Here is a 16,292-nt window from a genome sequence, read left to right as displayed (position 1 = left end):
GCATTCGGGCGGGCGCTGGATCCAAAATTATCCAACTCGTCGACATTTTGATTTGCCGCAGAAAATTTTGTAAAACCTTTCTCCGATACAATTCTGAAGAAACAAGCCCTACTCAAGGAAGAAACTAACAGTGGTCCGGCGTCTCCAATGGCAGATGATGGATCCGCGTCTAATCGAAGAGACCCAATTAAGTCCTCAGGTGATTATTTTGATTCTCTTCGCGTTTGGTTTTGGCCGTGATTCAGTTTTTTTGTTTGCAGAATTATTGGATTTTTCAATATGTTAAATGGATTTTGATTGTATTTTCTGGATATGACGAGTGTGTAGTTGGGAATGTTGCGGGTCAAAGAAGGCGGCAACAAGCTGTTACGGTTGCCAAGGAAAGAAGAGAATCACTGGTTCGGGCGAAGCGGCTTTGTAGGGTGGGTACTAATGGCTGTGATGATGAGGATGCTCATGTTGAGAATGAGATGATGGTTGATGAAGATCAGACAGTTTTGGAGGCTCAGACTAGTAAAGCCGTGGAAGAGCTCAAGTCTGCTGTTCAATCTCAGTAAGTGAATCCTATCAACTTGGAAAAAAAAACCATAACACGCCTAGGGATCGATTGATCAAGTTTGTCATTTTTTTTTCAGGGGAAAGGGTGCAATGCAGAAGAGGGTGGCTGCTCTTAGGGAACTCAGGCGTTTACTGTCGAAATCTGAGTTCCCTCCTATAGAAGCTGCGCTCAGCGCTGGTGCAATACCTTTGCTTGTGCAGTGTCTTTCATTTGGCTCTCCCGACGAGCAGGTTTCTTACATTAAGTTTGAGACTATTCCAAGTATCTAATATGGATTGATTCAAGACATATGAAGTAGGTTTGTGATCTTTTATCTCACTTCTTTCTAATTGCAGTTACTTGAGTCAGCTTGGTGTCTTACTAATATGGCTGCTGGAAAACCTGAAGAAACAAAAGCTCTATTGCCTGCACTGCCATTGCTCATTGCTCACCTTGGAGGTTTGTACTGGGCAACTAAGTTTTTTATTTGTTTGTTCTTTTAGTTGAACTAGATTTCATTTGCTTCCATTTTCTTATTTAGAAAAGAGCTCTGCGCCGGTGGCTGAGCAGTGTGCTTGGGCGATTGGTAACGTTGCGGGTGAAGGAGAAGAGTTGAGAAATGTACTTTTGTCTCAAGGGGCTTTGCCACCTCTAGCACGTATGATTTTTCCCGACAAGGGTTCAACTGTAAGAACAGCTGCATGGGCATTGTCAAATCTGATCAAGGTGTGAAAAAGTCTGGCGCTTGTTTTATCACAATTGTTTATGTTCACAAATCCATTGTTACACAGTAATGTCAATCATTATGCATTAATATAGGGACCTGAATCAAAGGCAGCAGCGCAACTTGTCAGAGTCGATGGGATAGTTGAGGCAATTCTCCGACACTTGAAGAAAACGTGAGCAAAGTTTCATCTCTCTTATTGCAGCAAAAGTGCTTAGCTTGGTTTGATTCTTACTGATTATTGAGCTTCATGCGAGTCATTTGCATGTCATCCATATTATTTTGGTCAAATTTGGTGGATAATTTTGTTAAAATGTTATTGATTGTTGGTTACAGGGATGAAGAGATTGCCACGGAAATTGCTTGGATTGTTGTTTACCTTTCTGCCCTCTCAGATATTGCTACAAGTATGCTATTGAAAGGAGGCATTCTTCAACTACTTGTGGAAAGATTAGCAACTTCAAACAGTCTACAACTTCTCATCCCGGTAACTTTTCAATAGACTTATCCGAAATCTAGTTAGTATTTAGTTCATATATACTACAATGTATTATACTATTCAAGGGATTGCTTACAGGTCATATTTGTTTCATTTATACCCTTACTAGCATATGGTTGACTAAAACAGAATACGAACTACTTGCTAATGTCTTTTTTTTTTTCAAATTCTGCATTTTGGATTCTGTCTAAACTTGAGTTTGCATTCAGGTTCTACGAAGTTTAGGCAACTTTGTCTCTGTTGATCCCAAAGCAATGTTAACCATCCTTATCGGTGGACAGAACACTGAAGGTTAGTATCTGGTTTAACTATTTCGGCTAATACACCGTTAGCTTGATCATTTATCTTGTTCAATATGCTGACATCCCGGATCATTTTTCAGAAAACGTCATTGGTGTGCTTGCAAAGTGCTTAAGAAGCGAACACCGTGTCTTGAAGAAGGTCAGTATCGCATACCCACTTCGTTTTCCTCTTTTATCTGAAGATATTCTTTTCTTCATCACTGAACTCAGTTTTGTAGGAAGCTGCGTGGGTGTTATCAAATATAGCTGCGGGATCTATTGAACACAAGAGGATGATACATTCAACTGAAGCAATGCCATTGTTGCTACGGCTTCTTTCTACATCACCCTTTGATATAAAGAAAGAAGTTGCCTATGTCTTGGGAAATCTGTGTGTGGAATCTGCAGAAGGAGACACAAGACCGAGGATAATTCAAGAGCACTTAGTCTCCATCGTCAGCGGTGGTTGCCTCCGGGGTTTTATTGATCTAGTCAGATCCCCTGATATAGAAACTGCTAGGCTTGGTCTTCAATTCATTGAGCTGGTGAGCAACTAACTAACTGGTCTTAAAAACCTCAAGTGAGAATTTGCTTCTGTGTTGATGCCGAATAGTCATATTTGGATTATGGGTTTTGATTGGTTAGGTTTTAAGAGGAATGCCGAACGGAGAAGGTCCAAAGCTTGTGGAAGGAGAAGACGGGATAGATGCAATGGAGAGGTTCCAGTTCCATGAAAACGAAGAGCTGAGAGTCATGGCAAACAGTCTTGTGGATAAATACTTTGGTGAAGATTATGGAATCGATGAATGAAGTTGCCTCAGGCTCATTGTTTTAAATCATGTGGGAGTAGAAACAAAGTGGGATGATGGAATTAAAAGAAAACCAGTCATCGCAATGAAATTTGAAGTGTGTGAGAGAGAGTTGACATGTTTAGCGATTTGGTTTGTGTTGTTGTTGTAACTTTGTAATACAGTATTTGTCTCACAAGTTGGGATTTTTGCATTTTAGTGTTACAAGCAGGAGAGTTCAGTGAATTCAAGAGTAGATGCTTCCTCGCATAATCATATCCACTAATGACGTTTACTTTAACTGGAAGAGGTCGTTTAAAAATATTAATTAAAAAACTCTTTATTTAAAAGGGTTCCTTGGTCATCACTCCGCTCTCTCCACACTCGCTCACTCTTTCATCTTCTCTCAAGTTCCTTCGGAGCAACTCTTCCTTCATCGTCGCGTGGATTTCATTTTTCGTAAGTTTCCTCTCTCTATTAATCCTCTTCGAAGATCTCGATCTAGTTGATTCGGTAATATTCAGGTTGATTGATCGGGATGCAATCGTGTACGGTTTCGTATTTCGAAAATCGAAAATCTGTAGCGATGCTTTACTTAACGAACATCGCTTACTTAGAATCACTAATCGAAATCTGTTTTCGGGATGTGTAATCGTTCGTTTGTGCGTCGGAAATTCGAAATTCATGAGAATCGCTACCACTGCAGGTTTACACAATCGCTGAAAAATGGAAGGAGAAGCAGGAAACGGAGGATCTCGGAAACGCATGAAGCCTTCTGTATGTTTCTTATCTTCCGTTGATCTTGCGATGATAATGATGATGATGATGATGATCTGTAGTAGTGGATTAGATTTCTTTTTAAAAAACTATTGGTCTGGACTTTTGATAGGATGAAGAGGGAAAAGGAGATTCGAGAGATGGAATGTGCCTCGATACAACTGAGAATGAAGAAACTGAGACGAAACTTGTTGCTTCTGATGAGATGGAACTTAACATTGCTCAGATTCTCGACAAGATTGAGAGCTTCACTCAGACTGTAAGCTGTGTTGAAATAATAAAACGCATTTTGATTAAGTCTGAGAAGATTTGCTTATGTTCATTCACCGATGATTCTTCTTCTTCATTCTTCTCATTTCTTCTTCTTGTTGCAGGTCTCTAATCTGCTTGACACAGGAAAGACAATGTTCAAGGAACTCAGTAACGAATTCGAAGAACGCTTGATCACGTGAGATTAAAAAAAAGACTCCATAATGTTTTCATGTATGTACCTTAATTGAGATGTTTACATCACACTCACATGAGTATATGAACAGGATACACAAGGAGCATGTTGAGAAATGGCAGGAAGAGATCAAGGAATTGCGTTTGCTTGATGCATCTAACGAGGAGACTACTTCTCTCTTACACAACGCTCGCTTCCTCATTCAGAATCCTAACATTGAGCCTTGAGGTAACCAATCTAAACCCACAAAGGAAGTAGTACTATCATCCATTACTGAGAACATATTACATATCGCCAACATATATGTGTTTAGTTGGGAAAATTAGATTTGCACGATTTAAAAGCTGTATCACGTTCTGAAGGAACACATGGAACAATCTTATCATGAACCTTCTCAGATAAAGCCAGAATTGTGTTTTTTTATTTTTCGGTGAGATTTTGAATGTTAATAACTTAGTATAAAAATGACTCCCCTTAACGGATAACTTCACCAAGGTTGTGGACCAAACCATTCATATGAATTATCTACTCGGTTAAACTCACTGAGATAAAAAAGAAAAGAAGGTATGGTTTATTCGTGAGATCACGTTTAGGTGTTAATTAGCTTCTAGCCTTCTACCATCATCCTTCTGCAAAAGAATAATAAAAAAAATTCTGCCGTTGCGTTATGACGACAAGACATAATGTCGGGTCGTTACCAACTCTCTGGCTTATCTATTTACACGCTAACGGCCCTGACTATGTTTACGTGACCCCCACCGTCATTACAATATATAATGCCAAATCGATTTTCGGTTCGATGCGAATATTGTCAGTGCGGTCACCCTCTAATTGATTCAATGCATTAGCTACCGATTTTTTTTTGTCTAGCTGTTTAAAAGTAATAATAAGGTTTTAACATATAGTTTGTTGATATATAATTCACCTCTTTTTGTAAACTTACGTAATTCACTTTGCTAAAATGCAAAGACCAAAAAACAAAATGGACCGACGGGGAAAGAGATTTCTAAGAGCAAAGTTCAGAAACAAAAAAAAATCGTGAGAGAATTAATTTCTTTTTTCCCGTAACAAAGATATTAGAAACTTTCTAGCAAAAAGAAAAAAGATATTAGAAACTATAATTATCATTAGGTGAAATGTCATATCCCAACTTAACTACCAATTTTGGCGACACCTATTGTTATTATAAATTACCAGAAACATATTCTTATACATATATACATCCACTACCATATTATGGACGACAATAACGAAATTATTACTTATTTATATATGAAAACAGCTCTATTATATACTAAAACTATAAATCTCCTCATTTGATTAGTTGAAATTATAAAACTCCAACGGCTAGATATCACTTATTTATATATGAAAACAGCTCTACTATTATATACCAAAAATTCTGTTAACGAAAGACGCCACTTGGAGTGATGAGATATTTTAAAATGCATTTTTCTTTTGTTAATAACGAAATTAATAAGAAGACTGGTACAAGCTGGCCACTGATAAAGAAACCTGTTAGGTTTATCTCTAAAAAGTCAATGATTTAGGCAGGTGTAATACTCAATTCATGAGACAAATTTAAATAACATTTCAATCATCCTAGTTCATCGTATGTCAATATGGTATTTTCGAGATATAATGAAATTATATAGTTGACCAAAAATGAAAAAAAAAATGTAAAAGTTTGTGAAATGGCTTTTGATGTATATATGTTAAATATAAATAACTAAAATTCCATTTTCTCTGTCCTGATAAATATTTATTGTTGCATGAATTTCTGTATTATGTGACAAATATCTAATTGGAAATTTTAATTAGAAGTGTGGAGAAATCTGACCATCAAACATAGGATATGGTGAGCAAATGAACAATGTTCAAACAAATATCATGATTCAATCCAGAATCGAAGATACGTTATATAATGGTTAATTAGAACATATTTAAAATGATTAAAAGGCTGTATCATCACTGGTGGATATTTTAGTTCACATGTTTTGTCGGTTTTACTCCTACTTGTGTAAGATAAACGATGTTATAAAATGCTATTAATACAACCAAAAACGATGGTTGTTCGATAAAAAATAATATTCCAACGAAAAGATAGGATGGTGTTAATACTTTAACTTTTAACCCACAAAAGACGAATAAAAACTTTCAACCATGTTGCTGAATGCTTATTAGCCTTTTCAGCTCAAGTAGAGGACCGATCTTACTGGGTGAAGCTGTTAATAATTTAAATTTTAGATGGCCACCGTTGCTTAATTGCCAAACTTTTTTTTTTGTAAACTCTTAATTGCCAAACTTTAGATAAACTTTTATTCATTACAAGTCGTTTCTCTTTGTTAAATTTTCATTAAAAATCGTTTCAGTTGAAGGCAAATAAAAAATTATTACAGGTATCAGCTGAACACAAAGTTAATTATAACTGAGAAGTTAATGAAACGTAAAGAATCAAACTTATCATTAGCTTTTTGATTCCATAAACTAAGCAAATTACCACAACAAGTTTAAATATAAAAAAGGTAAAAGAGTAATGACGAAGAAGGTAAGAAAAAGGGAAAGTGGGCCCCACAAAAGCGGCCCAATAAGTGGGTTCACGCAGAAACACACACCGTCACAAATACTCTAACACACACAGCTTTGAATCAATCTGTCTTCTCTCTCTCTCTCTCTCTCTCTCTCTCGCTACAATAATGAGAATGTGAAGAAGAGAAGATATCTTGGCACCTCAGCAAAGATCCAAACTCACCCGATTCTACACGCCTTTTCGTCTTCTTCTTCTCCGATAAGCGGTGGGTGGACTCTAGTGTTGTTTTTACGTTAGAAGACTTTTCTAGCTCCTCTTCTTCTTCTTCTTCTATCAGATCTGGTGCCACTGTCTATCGCAGGTACGATTCCTCTTTGTTCACGATTCGAGCTGAACTATTCGAGTTTCATTGATTAATTTAGCTCATAGATATGGAGATCTGGCAATTAAATCATGTTTTTGGCGTTTGTGTGGAATGTTGAATTCATTGATTTTGAAGCTTATTGTATGAGTTAGATATCACTACTAGGTTAGGTTTAAAGTTTTTACTTATTGAAAATAATTGTAGTTTCTACTTATTAATTCTCTGTGAAGGATTTACATTTACAAAGAGGAAGGAGGAGTGAAACGGTGAAGAGAGAGAGAGAGAGAGAGAGATGGGGAAAAAAGCAAAGTGGTTTTCTAGCGTTAAGAAAGCCTTCAGCCCTGATTCTAAGGTCTTCTGCAAAAGCCTTCTGTGTCTTTATTATACTCTTTCTCTCTCTCTCTCTCGCGTATGTGTTGTTGACATATTTTGATGTATTTTTCAGAAGTCAAAACGCAAATCTCTTGAGAGTCCAAATGGTGTGATCTCTTCTAACCCTACTCCCCTGACAGCGGACCACGCCAGGCAATCTTCTCCTCCTGCTCCTCCTCTTGAGGTGAGAGTAGCTGAAGTGATTGTCGAACGGAGCATCAATCTCTCCCCTCCTTCGACTGATGCTGTGAATGGGACGACGAGGACTGATGTCGTCCCTGTAGCCCCATCTTCATCTGCTCCTCCTCCTCCTGAGGTGGTGGTGGTTCGTCCTCGTGCTCGGTTTGCTGGAAAGTCTAACGAAGAAGCCGCTGCTATCTTGATTCAGACTGTTTTTAGAGGCTATTTGGTATGTTTTTGCTTCGTACAATTCAACTCCTTGAACTGCCGAGATGTTTTGCTGTTCCATTCATTTTGAGTTTCCTTTATCTTGTGGGGTAATAACAGGCAAGGAGAGCACTGCGGGCAATGAGGGGTTTGGTCAGGCTTAGGTTATTGATGGAAGGATCTGTTGTGAAACGCCAAGCCGCAAATACTTTGAAATGTATGCAGACTCTCTCTCGTGTGCAGTCACAAATCCGAGCTAGGAGAATCAGAATGTCTGAAGAGAATCAGGCTCGCCAGAAACAACTCCTTCAGAAGCATGCCAAAGAGCTTGCCGGCTTGAAGGTCTCTCTCTTTCTCTTTCTTACATCCATTTGATTCAGTTTCTTACTCTATTCTAGATGTGAGGTGATAGTAATGCTAAGACCAACAGATGATTTAGACGTAGAATTTAGTTGATGATGGTATATACTGTTTCACGAGCATTTTTATTCATATTGATGTCTCTTCTTTTCTATCTGAAAATGGGAATCTGGACTTGTGCTAATTGATTCTGTTTTTTTCTTATGCTTCGCTCAGAGTGGGGATAACTGGGATGATAGCATTCAATCGAAGGAAAAAGTTGAAGCTAAATTACTGAGCAAGTACGAGGCAACGATGAGAAGAGAAAGGGCGTTGGCTTATGCATACACTCATCAGGTAATCCAATCAATCTAACCTGATGCCGGAAAGATACAATTAAAAAGTGAACAACATACTTTAGAGTTGAATCTGTGGTTCGTTAAAACGATGTGATGATTCATATATGTTCTTGTTTTTGCAGCAAAACTGGAAGAACAATTCTAAGTCTGGAAACCCGATGTTCATGGATCCGAGCAATCCGACATGGGGTTGGAGCTGGTTAGAGAGATGGATGGCTGGTCGACCACTGGACAACAGTTCCGATAAAGAACAAAACAACGACAATGCTGCCCCAGTCAAGAGCTCTATTAACCGTAACAACTCAACTCAACCAAACACACCATCATCCGCAAGAGGCGGCACTACTCCAAGAAACAAAAACAGTTTCTTCTCTCCTCCAACTCCCTCAAGGCTAAACCAATCCTCCAGAAAATCCACCGACGACGACGCCAAGAGCACAATCTCGGTCCTATCCGAGAGGAACCGTAGACACAGCATCGCTGGTTCATCAGTCAGAGATGACGAGAGCGTAGCGGGCTCACAGACTCTCCCTAGCTATATGGTTCCAACTAAATCAGCTAGAGCCAGGGTCAACAACAAGCCTCAGAGCCCATCAAGTGGTAGTGGTACCACACAGGAGAACGATGGCTTTACGGCTAAGAAACGCCTCTCGTATCCTGCTTCGCCTGCGTTGCCTAAACCACGGCGGTTCTCAGCTCCGCCTAAGGTGGAGAGTGGCGGCGTCGTCACCGCGACCAACGGATGAGGAAGCTGAGGTATTTCTATTTATTACTGTCTTTTTAAAAAAAGAGATATTTATGATTCCACTTATATGTATCTGTCGGAAATGGTTGTATTGTATGTTTGTTATACGTTCACTTTCAGTTTGGTAATTCATTTGTGCAGAGTGTAAACGCGTGTCATTTATTTTCTTTTACTTATAATAAACTTCATTATTCGACGATAAGGTTACCTTTGAAATTCATGTTTTTTTTTTGTTAAATATTTTAAGAGATTATTTTTTATTGGATAGTCCGTTTGTTTTTACTCATATCTGAAGTTGCAACATTATAAGCGTAATCTTAATTAACATACTTTTATAATAGTGGTACTTGGTAATCAAATCCTAATTATTTTATAGAAACATTTGTAGTTAAGGTTCTTCGTATGGTACTTATTTGACTGGTGACATACGAAAGAGAGCATATATATTTGACGAATCCTCTGAAGCAGGAAGAAGGTATTGACTTTGACTCACACATAACCGACCTGATTAAAAAAATTGGAAATATTCACATAGTCGACCTCTTCCCCACGCAAACGAATAAGTTAAGTTAAGACAAAAGGAGGCAAAGTCCTTTTTGTTCTGTTTCTTTTTTTTTTTCTGTTAATCGTCTCTCTCTTGGAGAACCCTAAACCCATCCGCTTCCCAAATTTGATAAGGGATAATCTTCAGCTGGAGAAATTTATCGTTTGTTTAATCCGATTTTGTATCTGCGTAACAACTTCGCTCAAACCTACGTGAAATAATGGTAAGTCTTTAGCTACGTGAAAAAAAAAAGAATTTTGTTGAAAAATCTAGACATTGATGATCTGTCTTTGGTTTTGTAAAAGCAATTAAGAATGTTTATTTGAGTTGGTACCGTTTTCTTGGTGTCTGATGTTGTTTCTTGTACTTGTGGGTTTTAAACAGGCTACGCCAATGGTTGCAGGTGCTGCTGTAGCTGCCGCTGCTCTAGCTGGTAGATATGGTATAATTGCTTGGCACGCCTTCAAGGCCAGGCCATCCATCCCTAGAATTCGCAGGTTTTATGAAGGTGGTTTCCAAACTTCCATGACACGCCGAGAAGCTGCTCTCATTCTCGGAGTTAGGTCTGTCCTTAATCCTCCTGATTCATTTTTTTTCCTCCTTAAACTGATATGGTATTGAGATTTCATCAAGGATGATACCAGCTAGAGTTTGGTGAATATCCCTTGAGTTTTTGCTTTAATACATTCGATTTAGTAGGGGTTTGGTTTTGTCAAAAGTAGTTGATTCAAACGCCCTTGAGATTAAAGCCAACTTTGTAGATTATGCTCTGGTGTGGCTTGACTGAGTTTGTGCCACATAATAACACAGGGAGAGGGTAGCGGCGGAGAAGGTGAAAGAAGCTCACAGGAGAGTGATGGTTGCAAACCACCCTGACGCTGGAGGTAGCCACTATCTCGCTTCTAAGATCAATGAAGCCAAAGATATGATGCTTGGCAAATCCAATAACTCTGGCTCTGCTTTTTGATTCTCATATATATTGACAGTTTTATTCCCAGACTACTGTCTTTTTTCACTTTGGTTTTGTGCTCTACTTGTTTGTGTATATATCATTATTATGTTTCTTTGCAAAGAAACATGTGATTATGTTTTTTTTTCACACAGCGAGAAAATTATGTCTGGGATGATTGTCAATCAAATATCTTTTCTTGCTACCATATGTACGTGTCCGTTTCAGACGACCAGCATCTTAAGGTCCGAGATGTAATGGGCCGAGTAAGAAAAAACCATCAAAACCTCTCTTTTTTGGGTACTTGATTGGGGAAGTATATCTTAGAGAATCGTTTGTTGACAGAGGATGAAGAGCTGTTCACAGACTCGCCTGAGACGATCACCTTAACCCATTTGATGGACTGAAGACAAAGAGTATAAGAAACTTAACTGAAAAAGAAAAATTTCAATCAGAATTTGAAATAAAATAAAGTAAAAAAAGAAAAAGACACGAAGCATTCATTCATCATCAAAGCGTTACAGAAACAACCTTAACGAACTCAGTTCCCTTAGGGACGGCTGAAAGCACACTACCAAACCACTCAACTTTGCCCCAACAGTCTCCATCGCGTCTTTCAAGCGCTATCTCCGCACAAAATATGTCGTCACGTTGAGACAACAAGCGACCGCTGCTTAAATTTCTATTGGAGAAAACCATCATCTTTCCACCACCATAACCCGTCAATTTAACATAAGAACCATAACCAGAAGGATAAGACACCTCAGGCAGCCCCATCAAATCTCTCCACCTTTTCTTGTCGGTGTCGTACCATCTCAGCGCTCCGTCGTAAGAAACAGAGTAGAGAACATTATCTATCTCGCAGCAGGTTTCTGAGCGCCGCATAACATGATCAGTCATCATCCTCGAATATCGTTCAACCAGGTCCCATCTACCTTGCTTTGAATTGAAAGCAAACACCTTATCAAAGACAGTTACCGCGTGGTTTCCGTCATAAATACGAGTTACCGCGTGGAGCTTTCCGTCGATATCAACAATACAAGGCATTCCGCAGCAATCCACTCCACGGTGGCAAGGGAGATCCCAAGTTTGCGTGTTTGTGTCGAATCCCTGGGACGACATCTTAAACGAATCTTCACGATACCGTCCCCCTAGCACATATATCTTCCCATCTTCACCAACGAACCTGGCGGAAAGTTTATCTAGCTCCACTGGCATGGGTGGAGCCTTGCGCCACGTGTGGGACTTGCAATCGAGAATCGAGACCCCTGATGAGGAGGTCTGCTCAGTATTTGATTTCTTAAAGCCGTAGATATCAGAACCAACAGCCACAAGCTCTGAATAACACACATAAAAATCATCGTCGTCGTCATCGGGCACCACTGGGACTCTAGCTAAAACATAGCCGCCGCCACTTCTCTTGGTCTTGGAGGAGGAGAGGGTGTACCACTTGTAAGAACCGAACCCGGACCTCAAGCACACGTAGAGACAGCTCTCTGTGATGCCCAGGAGTGACCTGGTCTTGTAAAGCTCGGGTGATGCCACCATAGATCGAAAGGTCTTGGAGACTAGTGACAGAGTCCGATAGTAGGATACTGGAACGCGTGCCACGATTATCAGTAGTAAATCATATGGAAGTATCGCATCATCATCATCGTTGGATGTGTTTGGAGTTGGCTTCTTCTTCTTCCTCGACACGAAATCGCCCTTGATCATCATCAACCTCTTCATCACTTTTCCCCGATAAAAAAATATTTGTTTGAGACGATTCTCTCAATCGATATATATACGTGTCCGCAGCATCCAAGATGTAATGGGCCTTTGTATTAATGGGCCGAGTGTGTGTATTAATGGGCTAAGGTATCGCGTAGTTTACATAGCTTCATTAGGTTTAGGGTTTCCGGAGCCGCTTTTAAAACTATTCTCCTCTTCGTAGCTGCGCTTGTCGCCGCAAGTACCTCTCTTTGCTGTTGATTCTCTCTCTCTCCTTCCATCGACAAACATGGGGTACGCTTTCACCCCTCTCCTAGCTTCTTCATCTTCTGTTTCTCTGTTCGACTTGATTTTTCTTTGTTCTGAGTAAAGTAGAGAGTCCATTTTGATAGATAACTTGATGATACTTATTATCTATATGTGATGTAGGTACGAACTTAATTATTCGAAGTTGAATTGAGTTATTGAGTTTCTCGTGATACATTTGAGATTGAATCGCAGATTACTTTTTTGACCTTATCAAATGAAAGTTGGTTAACGTCCTAAAATATGTTCGCAGTAAGACAAGGGGAATGGGAGCTGGGCGCAAGCTCAAAAGGCTTAGGATTAATCAGAGGTGGGCTGACAAGCAGTACAAGAAGTCCCATCAAGGTAATGAGTGGAAGAAGCCTTTCGCTGGCTCTTCCCATGCCAAGGGCATCGTTCTTGAGAAAATGTAAGGCTATTTTTAACGGCAGTTTTGAGTTTCTAATCGGTTTATATATAGCTGATGATGATTATATGTGTTTTTGATCATACAGTGGTATTGAGGCTAAGCAGCCTAACTCTGCTATCCGTAAGTGTGCTAGAGTCCAGCTTATCAAAAACGGAAAGAAGATTGCCGCTTTTGTCCCCAACGATGGTTGCTTGAACTACATTGAGGAAAATGTAAGTCTCTAATCTGAAAAGACTTTGTAACCAATCATTTACCGTTGACTTTGCTTCTGTCGGAATATTGAATGTGTTACTGTTGTGGGCAGGACGAGGTGTTGATCGCTGGATTTGGTCGTAAGGGTCACGCTGTGGGAGATATTCCCGGAGTTAGGTTCAAGGTTGTCAAGGTTTCTGGTGTTTCACTCCTTGCCCTCTTCAAAGAGAAGAAGGAGAAGCCTAGATCATAGACAATGCGCCAAGCTTTTGCATTCATTTTGATGTTATAAATCACTTTTTGCTAGTTCAGTTTCAAAGAATACTATCTTTATCTTCTCTACTTTAAGCAAGAACATGGTGTGATGAAACGTATTTTTCTTAATGAATCTTTGAGTTTAGCTTCCTCGTCCCTATATTATTATATTTGGTTTTTGAATCAGTTACTCGTATCTTATCACTAAAACCATTTGCTTAATTTGCCTTGTCAGTTTACATTCCACATTTGTCTGAATCCTTAATATCAATTCAAGATTGATGTCGAGATCATACACATCATAACAAAAGTTAGCTTTGTATCCTAATCTTTGATAAACCCTAAAGTTTTTGATACTAAACAGTTGCCTACAATTTGTTTCACTGGGTTAACTCGTTGCCCTCTTTGGCTTTCTGACCAACATGCTTGAGGCCGTAACTCAGGAGAGAAGGTCCAAAGATGCTGTATTTCCCGGAGCTGCTGAAGGCAGTCTCTGCATCTTCACCTCTTCTGAACACAACTCTGGCTTTCTTGCCTTTCTTCATCACCCGAGTCTCCGTTTCTCTGAGGGGACCGTAACGGTTGAATATGCTGTTCAGCTTTTCCTCGGATGGAACGGAACCTGAACTAGCAAACTTGAGGATCAATGCATTGGGTGCTGATGAATCTCCTGAACAGTCTTGGGAGCCTGAGCCAGGGATATCTTTATTCTCAGGTAAGATATGCTGGTCTGAAGATGCTTTCACATCACTAGGTTCTGATATCTCAGTGATACTCGCCTTCTCCGGGTCGTGGTTGCGGTTACTGCAAGACATTTCTTCAATGTACTTCTCAAAATCTTCATAATTCGAGTGCTCTAAGATGAGTGGTTGAGGTGTTCCCTTTCGGCTTGAGATCATGTCATCAGGAGGATAAGTCTTTTCTTGGGCAAGCTCTTTGAGTCCAGGCTTCTTAATCTTCTTGTTCCCAACTTCCAGCTTTGAAATAGAGTTGGAATCACCCAATGGCTTTAGTGTATGAGTCGTCATCATCTCGCTTTCCATTCTCAAAGGGATAGCTTCCATTAAAAAACATGGCTTTTGCCGGTTGTTCTTCATCTTTTTCTCAGCCTTACCTGACTCCAAAGACTCAACCTTACGCTTCTTCCCAACCATTTCCTCAACTGATCTGTCTGCAACACAATCCTCTTCTGTCTTTGCATCAGTCATATCCTTAAGAAACGTCTCATATCTAGGAAAGTTAAGGTAACTCGTCCACTGCTGGAACGCCAAAACCTGAGCTCGTTTACTCGCAAACATCAGACTATCACTCTCATCATATCTAGGACAGCAAGCCAAACCCTTCACATACTCCACAAGTTTCCCCGGTTCGAAAGAGACAGCATCCGACGCCTTATCTCCACCGTATCTCACCCGTGACTCCTCTCTAACACCAGGATTCATCACCTTCTGGGTCTTGACTCTCTCATAGTAATAAGCTTCCTCGGAGACACAACCGCAACACAAACCGAACTCCACTCTCCTCGAAACCTCTTCCAAAGCACAACACACAGCGTTACGAAACTCGTAGGAGTCGCTCTGGTTCGCCATCTGCGAGAAATGCTGATGGAAAGGCTTCATTTTGGATACATCGTTCCAAGCGAAACTGAAGTCTCCGAAGTAAGCAACCAAGAAAGTCCCCTTCTTCTTGAAGTGCTTCTTGGCCTTGCTGGACGCGACGGATGGATCGAGGAACACTTGTCCAGGCCACCACGGATAGCTACTCACTTTGCCCCAAACCAAATCTGAATCAGATAGATTCAGACTCTCCAGTTTCGATCTTTGTTGCGAGCAATCATCATCAGACTCTGCAGCGGAGACATTCTCGTTCTCACTTTTGCTAGTCTCTTCTGCATCTAATAAACCTTTGCTATCGTTTTCAGAATCAGACTCTCCACTCACGAAATCAGCTTCTGAGTCCGTTGACATGACGAGTAGCCCTAAAATTAACCCTAGAAAACAGAGGAGTCAGCACAAATTTGATTCTAAAACCAGAGAGAGAGAGAGTGAAAAAAATTTAAACCGAGCAGACTTCCGGCGAGCGTGACGGCGAGAATTCTCCGGCGATGAGAGCTAAGGAAGACGTCTCCTGAAATGAATGAGTTCAGCTTTTTTTCTTTTTTTTTTTTCTATTAGCGAAAGGCCACGTAGCACAGTTCAAATAATGGGCCTGAAGTCTTGACATTAAATTACTGGGCCGAGTTAGTTTAATAGGCCAGAAAGCCATTTTAAATCACTAATAAATACTCCTCTTTCTGTTTCTTTTTAAAAAATGTTATTCTAGTCCTTGTTTCAAAAAATATCATTTTACATTTTCAATGCAGTTTTTCATATATAATTTATTTCTTATTTTTAGACTAACAAACATATGTTTGTTTAAATTATTTTCTATTTAAATAATTAAACATTAAATAAAGGTATATTAGTATATTTTATCACTTTCTTAATCCATCAAATGGCATTTTTTATGAAATGAAAATAATATATTTTTTTCCCATCAACATATTTTATTAAACCAAAGGATCAATACAACACCAACGGATAAATGGATTCTCCGTGGTTAGCTAAACCGGCAGAAGACAGAGATATCTCCGGACACTTGAACCCACTACGGGGCAGCAAACAAGAACAAAGCAAACTACACTCTTAACACAAGCAACTAAACTTCCAAACCTCAAAAAAAAAAGCCTAACAACAACAGTAGGGATGACTGGCTTTTAGAGAATCTATGGCAGCTG

General features: G+C 39.6%; 7 protein-coding genes and 1 long non-coding RNA gene across 10 annotated transcripts; 5 read left to right on the top strand and 3 right to left on the bottom strand.

Annotated features, from left to right (window-relative positions):
- The first annotated feature begins 12 nt into the window (after positions 1–12).
- On the top strand, positions 13–3,076 carry LOC108842251 (importin subunit alpha-9). Its single transcript, XM_018615109.2, has 11 exons — positions 13–199; positions 328–553; positions 636–789; positions 895–997; positions 1,080–1,264; positions 1,358–1,437; positions 1,599–1,749; positions 1,971–2,052; positions 2,144–2,202; positions 2,282–2,587; positions 2,688–3,076. Exons 1-11 carry the CDS (start codon positions 148–150, stop codon positions 2,850–2,852), a joined length of 1,563 nt encoding a protein of 520 aa, XP_018470611.1. The 5' UTR covers positions 13–147; the 3' UTR covers positions 2,853–3,076.
- An 85-nt stretch (positions 3,077–3,161) lies between these two features.
- Positions 3,162–4,475, top strand: LOC108842252 (uncharacterized). The gene is made up of 5 exons (XM_018615110.2): positions 3,162–3,289; positions 3,537–3,607; positions 3,720–3,866; positions 3,982–4,055; positions 4,144–4,475. The coding sequence occupies exons 2-5, from the start codon at positions 3,557–3,559 to the stop codon at positions 4,277–4,279; spliced, it is 408 nt and encodes a 135-aa protein (XP_018470612.2). The 5' UTR covers positions 3,162–3,289; positions 3,537–3,556; the 3' UTR covers positions 4,280–4,475.
- Positions 3,781–4,240, bottom strand: LOC130507923 (uncharacterized). Its single transcript, XR_008942573.1, has 2 exons — positions 4,099–4,240; positions 3,781–3,990 (listed from the first exon to the last, which is right to left on the bottom strand). It is a non-coding gene; the product is annotated as an uncharacterized LOC130507923 (long non-coding RNA).
- Positions 4,476–6,669: 2,194 nt separating the features above from the next.
- LOC108842249 (protein IQ-DOMAIN 2) lies at positions 6,670–9,350 on the top strand. Its single transcript, XM_018615107.2, has 6 exons — positions 6,670–6,943; positions 7,177–7,298; positions 7,392–7,727; positions 7,826–8,047; positions 8,282–8,401; positions 8,526–9,350. Exons 2-6 carry the CDS (start codon positions 7,239–7,241, stop codon positions 9,147–9,149), a joined length of 1,362 nt encoding a protein of 453 aa, XP_018470609.1. The 5' UTR covers positions 6,670–6,943; positions 7,177–7,238; the 3' UTR covers positions 9,150–9,350.
- A 406-nt stretch (positions 9,351–9,756) lies between these two features.
- LOC108842250 (mitochondrial import inner membrane translocase subunit TIM14-3) lies at positions 9,757–10,778 on the top strand. Its single transcript, XM_018615108.2, has 3 exons — positions 9,757–9,915; positions 10,077–10,255; positions 10,503–10,778. The coding sequence occupies exons 1-3, from the start codon at positions 9,913–9,915 to the stop codon at positions 10,657–10,659; spliced, it is 339 nt and encodes a 112-aa protein (XP_018470610.1). The 5' UTR covers positions 9,757–9,912; the 3' UTR covers positions 10,660–10,778.
- Positions 10,779–10,787: 9 nt separating this feature from the next.
- On the bottom strand, positions 10,788–12,435 carry LOC108841091 (F-box/kelch-repeat protein At5g51250-like). 2 transcript variants are annotated; one of them, XM_057002734.1, is made up of 2 exons: positions 11,173–12,435; positions 10,788–11,072 (listed from the first exon to the last, which is right to left on the bottom strand). In XM_057002734.1, exons 1-2 carry the CDS (start codon positions 12,370–12,372, stop codon positions 11,028–11,030), a joined length of 1,245 nt encoding a protein of 414 aa, XP_056858714.1. In that variant the 5' UTR covers positions 12,373–12,435; the 3' UTR covers positions 10,788–11,027. The 2 variants fall into 2 exon arrangements, with proteins under 2 accessions (XP_056858714.1, XP_018469373.2); XM_018613871.2 differs by lacking the exon at positions 10,788–11,072 and having other exon boundaries at positions 11,123–12,434.
- An 84-nt stretch (positions 12,436–12,519) lies between these two features.
- On the top strand, positions 12,520–13,666 carry LOC108843273 (40S ribosomal protein S23-2). The gene is made up of 4 exons (XM_018616428.2): positions 12,520–12,648; positions 12,914–13,069; positions 13,155–13,281; positions 13,374–13,666. Exons 1-4 carry the CDS (start codon positions 12,644–12,646, stop codon positions 13,512–13,514), a joined length of 429 nt encoding a protein of 142 aa, XP_018471930.1. The 5' UTR covers positions 12,520–12,643; the 3' UTR covers positions 13,515–13,666.
- A 48-nt stretch (positions 13,667–13,714) lies between these two features.
- LOC108843272 (PWWP domain-containing protein 5) lies at positions 13,715–15,691 on the bottom strand. Of its 2 annotated transcripts, none has more exons than XM_057002733.1 (2): positions 15,578–15,691; positions 13,715–15,506 (listed from the first exon to the last, which is right to left on the bottom strand). In XM_057002733.1, the coding sequence occupies exon 2, from the start codon at positions 15,481–15,483 to the stop codon at positions 13,897–13,899; it is 1,587 nt and encodes a 528-aa protein (XP_056858713.1). In that variant the 5' UTR covers positions 15,484–15,506; positions 15,578–15,691; the 3' UTR covers positions 13,715–13,896. The 2 variants fall into 2 exon arrangements, with proteins under 2 accessions (XP_056858713.1, XP_018471929.2); XM_018616427.2 differs by having other exon boundaries at positions 13,715–15,494; positions 15,578–15,687.
- Positions 15,692–16,292: the final 601 nt, after the last annotated feature.

Source organism: Raphanus sativus, chromosome 2 (genome assembly GCF_000801105.2).
Source record: "Raphanus sativus cultivar WK10039 chromosome 2, ASM80110v3, whole genome shotgun sequence".
In the NCBI taxonomy this organism is placed as follows: domain Eukaryota; kingdom Viridiplantae; phylum Streptophyta; class Magnoliopsida; order Brassicales; family Brassicaceae; genus Raphanus; species Raphanus sativus.
This window is presented reverse-complemented; position numbering and strand designations above follow the sequence as displayed.